Source organism: Mytilus edulis, chromosome 4 (genome assembly GCF_963676685.1).
Source record: "Mytilus edulis chromosome 4, xbMytEdul2.2, whole genome shotgun sequence".
NCBI classification, from domain to species: Eukaryota; Metazoa; Mollusca; class Bivalvia; order Mytilida; family Mytilidae; genus Mytilus; species Mytilus edulis.
Window position 1 is genome coordinate 13339196 of NC_092347.1, and position 12037 is coordinate 13351232.

The 12037-nt window shown below is 32.0% G+C and overlaps 1 protein-coding gene across 3 annotated transcripts in view; it reads right to left on the reverse strand.

Annotated features, from left to right (window-relative positions):
* LOC139518998 (histone-lysine N-methyltransferase NSD2-like) overlaps positions 1 to 11652 on the reverse strand; it is a 28929-nt gene extending 17277 nt beyond the window's left edge. For 2 of the 3 annotated variants that reach the window (XM_071310709.1, XM_071310711.1), the window contains exons 1-7: positions 11582 to 11652; positions 7203 to 7508; positions 6265 to 6786; positions 5128 to 5841; positions 4324 to 4439; positions 3718 to 3813; positions 3043 to 3093 (exon numbers count right to left, since the gene is read on the reverse strand). In XM_071310709.1, the coding sequence (XP_071166810.1) occupies positions 3043 to 3093; positions 3718 to 3813; positions 4324 to 4439; positions 5128 to 5841; positions 6265 to 6786; positions 7203 to 7500 (1797 nt within the window). In that variant the 5' untranslated portion in view covers positions 7501 to 7508; positions 11582 to 11652. Of the gene's footprint in view, positions 1 to 3042; positions 3094 to 3717; positions 3814 to 4323; positions 4440 to 5127; positions 5842 to 6264; positions 6787 to 7202; positions 7509 to 11463 lie in introns of all 3 variants that reach the window. The other variant, XM_071310710.1, reaches the window with a different exon arrangement.
* Positions 11653 to 12037: the final 385 nt, after the last annotated feature.

Sequence of the window (12037 nt, forward strand, 5' to 3'; positions counted from 1 at the left end):
CATTCTGTTATAGAACAAATTCCTGGATATTTTGACAATACTGAGCTACCTCTTATTTGTTATATTTACAAGAAATCTACCCGGAAATTTGTGTTTAATTATAGTCAATTGTGTAAAGATGTTAATATCAGTGAAAATACACCTACTTCATGTAATTGCAGTAATTCCGAATATATTTATGGCCCCATTTCCCATGTTATAACAGGAGATCTTAACATCGTTCAAGACCGAGAGTTAAAATCATTCCTCAGAAAAGGACCTAAATATCGTCCCCCGTCAATTATTAATTGGAATATCATCCACGACTCACTCCATACTTACTGTATGAAATGGATAAAACAGGAAAAAGCTGACAAAAAATCTTTGGACTCTTTTTTTAATTCAGTAATGAAGATAGTTGATATACGTATTCAACATTTTAAAGAACATTTTACTATAAACAATTACAACAATAAACCTATTTCTCGTATCAAACATAAACTAAAAGAACTAGCCAAGGAATTTGTTTTTGTCCCGGCAGATAAAGCTGCTAATAATATTATTATTGTTTGACGTAAATTTTACATTGAGGTTCTGAAAAAGGAAATCACCATTTCACCAACATTCCAACTGACTCCATTTTCAGAAAACGAAATCTGTAACAAACATAAACTTTTAGGCACCGCTTTACAAGCAGAGCCAAATACAATGAAAGTCCCAACTATGTATTGGCTTCCGAAGCTACACAAAACCCCTTACAAATATAGATTTATTTCGTCTTCAAGTCATTGTTCAACTACTAAATTGTCTATTCTTCTTACCAGCACACTTGGTACAATTAAAAACCTGATAATAAATTGTTCAAATAAGGCCTTCAAAAATAGTGGAATAAATTACTTTTGGAGTGTCAAGAACTCGTTGGAAGTACTTGATAAATTGAATGCTTATATTGGTGATTTTGAATCTGTTCAAAGTTTTGATTTTTCTACCCTGTATACCACATTGCCTCACATTCTCATTAAGAAAAAATTCACACACCTAATTAAATGGGCATTCAAAAAATCAGAATGTGAATATATATGTTCAAACTCTTTTCAGTCATTTTTTAGTAGCAATAAACAAAAAAACTATGTTAATTGGACATGCTTTGATACTATATATGCCCTTGAATTTTTACTAGATAACATTTTTGTTCGCTTTGGGGATTCCATATATCGTCAGATGATCGGAATTCCAATGGGGACTAACTGTGCACCACTTATTGCGGACCTGTTTTTGTATTGTCATGAGTTACAATTTATGACAAAAATAAGCAAAGACCCATCGAAACAACATCTGATAAACAAATTTAATAATACTTTTAGATATTTGGATGATATTTTAGCTCTCAATAATGACGACTTCAGTATGTATATTAATGAAATTTATCCTGTTGAACTTACTTTAAATAAAGCTAATACTAACAATGACCACTGCCCTTTTCTCAATCTTGATATCTATATCACTAATGGAAAGCTGAATACTAAAATTTATGATAAAAGGGATGATTTTTCATTTCCTATCGTTAATTATCCGTTTTTAGATGGTGACGTTCCCTTGTCACCATCTTACGGTGTTTATATATCTCAACTTGTACAATTCGCTCGTGTATGTAACAATGTTTTAGATTTTAACGAGAGAAATTTATGTATTACTGAAAAATTATTACACCAGAGTTTTCGATATCACAAACTAGTCAAAACATTTACTAAATTTTATCATCGGTATAAAGACATTATTCGTAAATATAGCTCAACATGCAGACTTTTAATACGTTCAGGTATTTCACATCCAATTCTTTATGGTAATATTCTTTATAAAGCACAAAGGTGTCAGTATTCACCTCAGAAACTTACAAAACCTTTGAATAGACTTATTAAGAAGGGATATAATTACGATACTGTTGTCAAGTCATTAAAGATTGCATATTTTGGCGTTAATATTGAGTCACTGATAAGGTCTTTGCATCGGAACTAAACACATGTATTCTAAAAACAGTTGTTGGCATGACACGGGTTATGTTCTTCTCATATATGTTATGATGGTATGATACTAAACCCCTAACGGGAAGGATTGTGCCTGATGTTCATATGATGAAATCATAATCTTTCAGTCAGTTTAGTTGAAGTCTGGAGCTGGCATGTCAGTTAACTGCTAGTAGTCTGTTGTTATTTATGTATTATTGTCATTTTGTTTATTTTCTTTGGTTACATCTTCTGACATCAGACTCGGATTTCTCTTGTACTGAATTTTAATGTGCGTATTGTTATGAGTTTACTTTACTACATTGGTTAGAGGTATAGGGGGAGGGTTGAGATCTCACAAACATGTTTAACCCCGCCGCATTTTTGCGCCTGTCCCAAGTCAGGAGCCTCTGGCCTTTGTTAGTCTTGTATTATTTTAATTTTAGTTTTTGTGTTCAATTTGGAAATTAGTATGGCGTTCATTATCACTGGACTAGTATATATTTGTTTACGGGCCAGCTGAAGGACGCCTCCGGGTGCGGGAATTTCTCGCTACATTGAAGACCTGTTGGTGACCCTCTGCTGTTGTTTTTTATTTGGGCGGGTTGTTGTCTCTTTGACACATTCCCCATTTCTATTCTCAATATTATTATCCAATGCATAGCTTAAATTTGCTAATGATGTAACTTTAAAGACAGTTTTGTTATTATTATTGAATACGCGCTTTATTCAGTGTGCACCACATTTTTTATGTTATTTCTTCATAGACAGAAAAAATATAACAGTCATTCCTTAAATGAAAAAATTACCAGAATAAAATATTACAATGTTACATGAAGTTCAAATATGGAATTCAGAAACAAGTTTGGAAAATCTTATATAAATCAGTCTCCTAACTATTTAGACTTGTATGCCATGAACTACATTTACCACTTTTTCTTGGAAGGTCATATTTATGTTTGTATGTTGGCATCTACAGTTAAGATCAAAGATTAAAAACCAAGAAGTTATAGGATAATGTAGATGTCAAACTGCCATATAAATAAATGCGAAAAATTACCTGATCTTCTTCATTTGGTACAACAGTTTCTTCTGTTTCCATTGGCTCAACCTAAAATATTCAGTGTAAGAATACATATATTGTAAAGAAAGATGGTCTGTTGTATTGATATGGATGAAACTCAGCAATGTAAAATTGTTTTCTTTCTTAATAAACATATTGTGATCATGATTATTCTTTGCCTGATAGAAGTCCACATTGTTAAAGTTTATTTATACTGCAGCTCTTTTCAGCACTCCTTATTCATACAGTTGATAATTATTTTACTAAGTTTTTTTCTGTTCGATACATATTCTTACATCTGACATTTTAAATTTATTTTCATATGTGTTTCAGAGTTTAGTGTGACATCCATTTTGCTGATCTACTATACATTATTAATAAAGGGCAATCTGAAGCCCACCTCCAGATGCAAAGTATTAAGCTGCTTCGAAGACCAATATATAGCCTTAGACCGTGTTCTGCTCTACATTTTTTTGTCTCTGTCTATTCTCTATTCTATTTATGTCTAATAATGCTTTTCTTTTTTTCTTTTTTTTTAAGTATATAGATAGTTTTGAATACAATACATGCAAGAGTCTTTGTCCCCATGACAGTATGTCCTGATTATTTATAATACAGTTGGGCCTTGAAACCTAGACAAATAACAGATTCAACTACAAATAAAGGTGGTACCTGATCACTAACAACAGGCTTTGATTCTTTTACAGATTTTGAACGTTTTACTTTAGGAACTTTCTCTGGTTTTTCCTGCTCCTCTGGTTCTGTTGACTAAAACAAACATTTAGAATGATTTTTTTACTTTTTTTTAACAGTGGAGTACACAGAACTCTCTCTTCCAAAATTTAATACAGCCAAATGGTAAGTAAGATAAAGATTTTATTTCTCAAATGTCACATATTCCATCTTAAGCATTTGGTTGAGTATATTACCTTACCTGATTGATGTTCTAATCAATTACATCCAAAGAGCTATAATCATTATAATTAAACATTGCATTATTAGACAATATTTTTATTGAGTAATCTCCCTTTGTCTATAACTTTTAGTGAGATAGATTTGTATTTCATGCACTACTTTTTTGCGATTTGTTAAGTTGTTCACAACATAGGTTTCTTGATAGATATGGTTAAACACATACATGGTAAAACACATACACAGTATTTGGTCAATTTATTGTATTGGAATATTATGCATAAAGCATCAATAAATTGCCTAACGGACATTCATTGTTCACCTGACTGCAGTATGACCCTACACCAAAAACTAATCAGTATTCACCTTTTGTGAAGATTTCTTTTTCTTAGAAACCTCTTCCTCTTCCGGTACAACTTCTTCCATTTCTTCTAACTCAACTTTTTTTGCTGTAGGTTTACTCATACGCTTCTTTTTTGCTCCTGTTCAATAAAAAAACATACATGTAGGGACAATAGTAAAAGTGTTCATATATCAGAAAAAAAAGCTTCAAGACATAATTTGTTGTATGGAATGAATCCAAATTATAATATATGAAAATATGCAATCTTCATTCAGACATTTGTAACACTCTCAAGTAGACAAGTCAGACCATCCTTAATTATGACTTGTTTACTAACACCATGCTACAATTAGCTAGGTTTAAATCTCCTCCATACATGTATATAGGGAGTTGTAGGCATCTGTGACTAAGGAAACATTTCTTTTTATCATTTTTAATTGTGGCATTATATTATACAGACAGATAAACATGAAAATTAATTTCTCTCGTTAGGAATAGCAACTCAGTATCAGAAATGACTACCTGTCAGTATCAGAAATGACTACCTGAAAAATTCCAGTGTTAAGCAGATTTAAGCATTTGTGCTCAAAATTAATTGATTTCAAGCATACTTGTGTTATTCAGCTTAATCTAGAAATTAACATTATTTACCGCATAATAACAGGACATTGACCAGGAACCACAACTCTCCAAAGGAACAATTTATCATTTAAACAAGGCCATATCATAGTGCCTGACAGCTTTTTGTAAGAACATGAAAAAAAAAAGTTGTCCATTGCCAACTAGGTAATCTAACAGGCATGTCAAAAACAACATAAGTTACTTACCTGGCTCATCAGAGGCAAACTTTGATTTGTATCGAGCCTTTTGTTTCTGACTCATCATGCACCATTGTTGTTTCATTAAGTCTGCGAGCATTTCTTCTGTAAAACCGGGATGCTCTTCCATCATTGTATCTTTATTCTTCTGACAAAATACTTCAAAACATCCTTCAATTTGTTGAACTTTTGGTGTCTCTGATTTTACTGGTGTTTCCTCTTTAGATACTTTTATCTTTTTTGCTTTTGGAATATTAGGAGAGTCTACATCTAAACTTAACTTTCTTTTTTGTACTTTAGAATCTTTAGTTTTTTCTTTAACAGGTAATGACGTTCTCTTTTTACTTTTATCAGATTTTTTTTGTTCAGAACTTGATTCAACATCTCCATTTAGTGGGGTCACTTCTGTAGCAACAGGGGCTACATCAACAGGTTTCGGTTGTTCATAGTCAAATATATATTTTTGTTTACGTTCATTTCTTGACAACGGCAATGCTGACTCAGCTTCCAGTATTGCTATATTCCAGGCTTTTAATCTACCAGGGTAAGTTTTATATAATTTTTCTAGTCTAGGACGATCAGACTTTTTTGCATTATCAAATGCTTGTTTTACATGTTCATCATAATCTTTCTTCCCTTTAAACTCCATCACTGAAGAGCTATAAACCCATCCTCTTTCACATTCATCACCAAAATATTGCATGTGATACATCCTCGATTTCCCTATAAAACAAAAGTATACAATTAATCTGTAAACATGTATGATCAATTTTAATAAGATTTGTTTTTAGAACTAAGAATGCTTAGCCTATGCATTACCTATCCCTATTTAAAGTTTAATTTACGTTCGCATTAATATGGATTCAAATGAAATGAATTATTGATTTGTAAGCCAATAATACATCAGCAAAGTTTTATTTTGAAAAATTGAAAAAAAAATATCTAGATAAAGTGAAATATTATTTCAAAACTCAAGTTCTCTACATGTTTGAAACCAAAAAAATCCTGAAGCTCATATCCCTTTTAATTCTATTCTAAACATATATGTCTCTAAACAAAAGTATACATATGTTCCAATTTCACTTGGTCTACTGACACCTTGCTATTATAGTTTATCAAATATGAATGTGATTAATATCTTATTACCTTGCATTTTTGTATATATACCAGTGTGTGGATCAAAGGATACCATACATGGCCACCATGGATGTCCTGCAACTTTCCCCCAAAGACAATCACCAACCAACCATTCTACTGGTTTTTCCTCCTCTACTACTGTTAAAGATTCTCGTTTTTTTATTTTAACCTCTGGTGTTTTCACAGCTGTTTTAGGTGACCCAGTCAAATCATCACTGATAACTTTAGGTTTGCGTTGTCTTTTACCTTCAACAACTTTGTCATCAAAAATATTTTTGTAACTTCCTCCTTTCTTTTCTGGTGACTTCTGTGCCCTCTGTTCAGACTTTTCAGGAGATTTTGAAGCTTTAAGCTCTGATTTTTCTGATAATGACTTTAACTTCTTTTGTGATTTTTGTTCTTGATTGTTATCAGACTTTTCTTCTGATTTTTTATCTGGATCTAAGGTAGATACTGCACTCGTTGGTGGAGATTTGTCAGATTCTTTTGACTTTTCATTTTCTACCAACTCTTCATTTTCTTTTGGCACACCTAAAATGACAAGAAACACAATGTATATATTTACTAACAAAAAATTTCCTAGCTCATGAAGGAAGTTGACACAAAAAGGGTATTGTATAGCAAGTTATTTTTGTGAAGTAAAAAATTCAAATTTTCCGGCTGTTCATTTTTTGTCCTTTTCAAAAAGGTAAGATGCAATTTAAAGTGCTTACCTGCATGTTCAAATGAGACAATTAAATAAAAGTCAATATAAAGATTACAAAAACTATAACTAATCACTTCAGATTTACAATTTGACATAGAAGTTATGTCAAGTTTTTCCTTAAGAAGTTTCACAAGTTATTAAAGCTATCATAATATTTCATGTTAATCAAAAATTGCAAGCATGGCCTTTAAACAATTGATCTACACAAAATATTATAATAGCTCTAATCAAATCTACTAACCTTCTTGCTTCAATTCTTCTGATGGTTCCTGTTTTAAATCTACATCCATTGTAACAACCTTGCTAGCATCTTCTACAACCAACTTAGCACCGACATTTCCTGGTGGACTACCTACTTCCTTCTTAGCACTAGCTTTACTTTGAGCAATTTTAGGGTTCCTATTCATCGTTGGAATTTGTGGTAGAATATGGCGGAAGCCTGACGGGGCTTGTGAGGTTCCATTCATGGTTGGATTTTTTTTAGGAGAGGAAGGAGATTTTGCTTGATGGTTAGGTACCGCAGCAGACTCACTGTCCATACTTCATCCTACAAAATATAATACATTATTTGATGTAACAGATAGAGTAATTACAAATAATTATACAATAGTACAGCCAAGCAACCATTCCTCTCATGCATTAAATATAGCTGTCAAAACTTGGCTTGACTGCAACACAAGTAAAGTAAAACACTCGCAACTTAGCTACGCCACAGATGCTTCTCAAACTATAAACGTTCAACTTATACATAAACAACAACAGGGCCAATCTGTCTCATTCTCTCAACAAGCTTAATAAACAGCTGCACCATGAGCGCATGATACGCCCATCACGTTTTTGATGAATAAATTTCAATCACTACTCAATGGCAAATTAAAATTCATGAAAATTGATAGGGAGCTCACATCAATAGATATAAACTATTCACCAAAGTTTAATGAGAACTGCTAAAAGCATTTTTGAGGTAAAGTCCAAAAACTGGAAAATCTCCCCATTTTTAATGAATAAGACCCCAGAACTCAACAACTTGAAAAATCTAAAATTTATAGAAAACTAAGGAGCTTATGTCAATAGATATAAACTATTCACCAAAGTTTCATGAGAACTGCTGAAGCTTTTTCTAGTTATTTTATGAAAACTGGGAAATCACCCCTTTTAAATGAATAAAACCCCAGAACTCGGATATGTAAAACGAAAATTTATAAAAAACAAAAGGGAGCTCACGTTAATTGATATAAACAATTCACCAGTTTCATGTAAATTGGTTAAAGGGTTTTTGAGTTAATGTCCGACATGTGGACAAAGGAAAGACAAAGGTACATGTATACCATAATTTGTCCCGTAAACGGGCGTATAAAAAAAGTGGCAAAGTGTTTATTTTGTAACACTCAATGACAGTTTATTTTATTAACAACTCTCACTTTGCATTTGACACGACTTCAGTTAATTTTTCACATTACGGGAGTTAAATGACTTAAGGTCAGCACTCAAAAGTTCAGTTAACCGTAAACATTTTTTTATATCCTAATAGGATGTACATGTTTGTTGTAATCATAGATTGATCAAATTCTACAGACCTAAAACCTCAGAGAACAAAGATAGAGAAAAGAAATATTAGTATGAACTGTACAAATGTACCCAATTACAATGAGAACAAGTTATTTTTTACATGTTTGATGTCATTTTAGAGTGATAGCCTTCCAAATGAAAAAACTTTAAAAAGGTGTTATCTTTTGTAGGATGAAGTATGAAACGCAAGTCTGCTGCTGTACCTTAAGTTAAACTGTTCTATAAATTTTATATTATCAGGAAAATGTCAAATTTTAAAGAAGCAAATTGGGAAAGGCCATATGACGCAATACAATTAATGAAAAACCCAATGCAATTGCCTATTTCAGGGTTCAATAACCCAATTAATTCAAAGGAAAACCTAATTATATGCCAAAGCCATGAGTTCTCAACGCTTTTAATCGCTCTCGTTTGCGTTATTTACCCTTATCTGTTTACAGTCGTCGCGTAAATCTTTTTTTTTTAATATTTATAATTGGAAATGTCCTTTCGTTCTAAAAATAGAGCCCTGCATCAAGTAGCTGAAATGGGTCCCTGTTGGAATTTTCTGTTGCTCGAAAGATACACGTGTTTATGAAAACACTTCGATCTTCTCAGCGTTTATCCAATTAGCGTGTGTCATGTTGTCATATATTTTTCGAATTGCTCAGGATTTATCATTACATGCAATGAATTAAAACGAAAGTTAATGTCCGGTAAAAATATTAAATAAAATCATGTGTTCAGCTTCTTTTGAATAGCTAAGGGAAAGTTAAAATGATAACAAGACTCAGCTAGTGTTATTAGGAAGTGTCCATCGAACGAACGAGCTTGTTTGCGTACCTTAACGAGAACAATGCTACTAAACACTGGGTTTCATCAAAAACGAAATCAGTTAGAAAAAGTGAAAGGCCAAATCAATTATGACATAATATGTAGTTGGAAAGCATTGGAAACCAAAAGTTCTATAAATAAGGGACAACTTAACCCAGATTTATGTAAATTGAATTAAACAAAAAATTTCAAGTATAATTTTAGTTTCTATAGTTGAGTGATTTCACAGTGTAATCAGTTGTGAAAAATACAAAACTGGCAGAACGTTTGAAACGGGACTCAAATTAAACGAAAAATTGCTCGTCAGTGAATAAACCAAATAAAACAGCTAGTACATATATATATACAAAGAAAGAAACATATTTAAGATGGAAAAACATCTGGGGTTCATATTGCCTAAATATTCAATATTGTGTTGATGAAAAAACCCAATACATTATGGAGCTTGGTGGTGAAAACCCCAATTTGATATTTGCTTGAGGGGTGAATTGGAATTGATAATGCAATTAAAAAACTTTATCACACAATCACATAAGAAAATGACGGGTAAAAACCCCAATTTGTGAATTCTTATCTGGAGCTCTGCAAAATAGAAAATGTTTAAAGTTAATGAAAATACATGTGAGATAGTTAAATAGTTTTATTTTGTTAACTTTATATCTTATTACATAAAAAAAATGGGTAAAGAGTAAAGATTTTTGCTAAATCTGACAATCTTGTTAATTTCAATCAAATCAGACCTAGGAAACATAGAGCGCAGGCTTCAACAAACTACATATTCAAGTCAGATATATGTAGTGGCATAATAAACAAAGATCTTTCTTGTCAACACATAGACTCTGTTTTTTGTTGTAATAATCAATGGAATTTACCTGTTTTCCTTCAAGATTCATGAAAAATCAAAATAAGTGCTATTTCTGACGTCATTTATAAAATTCCATGAGTTATAACTATAAAAAGGGCCATTTTGTAGCCTTTTCGAACCTACTCTTTTGTAAACAACTTTCTTTCAAAATCTTATATTACTATTAAGGTTCATCATAACAAATGGACAAATATGGAAAGAAAAAAAATGCCCATCATAATCAAAAGAAGATTTCATCTTTCTGATATGCAAAATAATTTTAACTTTTAAATATATAGAGGATGCCAGGCCTTAAAACTTTCAAACTGTACAGTTAAGTCTGTACACAGAGTAGTTTTTGAAGTGAAAATATGGCCATATTAGTCCATTTGTTATGATGAACCATAACCATGTTATGTTGGGAATTTCTACTAGTTAAAAGAATGTGTTTTCCATTCATACTCTGAAATACAGTCTATATACATGTACATTGTAGGCCATAGTGTCAAATGTTGAATTCCAAGTCATTTCACTGTAAACTTGTCTGCCAGTGAATTTTGCAAGTAAAATGTACATAATACTTCAAAACACAACATTAACACACATATCTATATACAAAATACAGGTTTTAAACAACAAAGCTGTACCAGACTGAATCAATATGATATCAAAAACCAGTTTTTGTTGCAATTATTGTCATAAAAAGATTCATGTCAATTAAATAACACATCATCAGATATATTGTATCATTATTGGTCCATTTAGACCATAGCGCAAGATTCAACACTTCTACAGAGTTTGATCAGTATGACCTCAACAGGCCTAAATGATGAATCCTTCATTTTGTTGTTGAGCTATTAAATTGTATGAAATATTTGAAATAATTCCGCGACAGTACATTTTAAAGACAACTGTTCATGCATTCTACTCATGAATATTAAATGTTTAAGATGACGACTTGAAGAAACAACCTAAACACTTTTTGTTTCCTCTCAAGACATATATTGAGATAACATTAACAGAAAGGAATCACAACAAACATGTGCACTTGAAATTTAAAAAGGACAACAAATCTTTTCTAATAACAATTTAGATACCAATTTTCTATTCTTTTGGGTGTCCTGACAGTACAGTTTCAACATACTTAAACATCTCAACTTTATCTGAAAGCATCAACAGGAAAAAAAGGCATGCAAAGTATCATAATATACTGAAAATTGTAAAAATGGTGAAACTGTGCAACAAATGCATCACAAAAAGGGTAATAATTCGTTACAAATCTGGCTTGTTCAACAATCATGTGTTGTGTGAAACTGAAACAATTGTAAAGTGGCTGTCACAGTTGGTTTTAAACTTATTGGTACTACAAAGGTTCAACAATAAATGATTTTTACTTCCAATGTTGGTTTCACCGGAAGACACCATGACCGATTCGGCTTCCTGTCGGCAAAATACGGCGGGAAATAGACAAAATCTGATTGGTTAAAATTTCTTCGGACAAATCCGTCGAAATCTTTAAATGCATTTTTGCGCGAAAACTTTTAACAGGTGCTTTGAGGACAGCAAAGTATTTCGGATAAAACTAAAACCTTTAAACAAAATGTATGGAAACGATTTATGCAGACATTATGGATTCTAAATTAAAATCAAATCAAAGACATGATATCGGGACATAATATACGTCATATACTCGCTGCTATATCAGATCTGTATCTGTATCTGTACTAGTGGTACATGTAGAATCCTTTAGGCTTTTATACACGGTGGAGAAGAGCGCCGTTGTTATGGGTGTTGCCTCTACAGAACCTGCATTCACCACTTTATCTGGTACTTGATTCCAGTGAATAGTT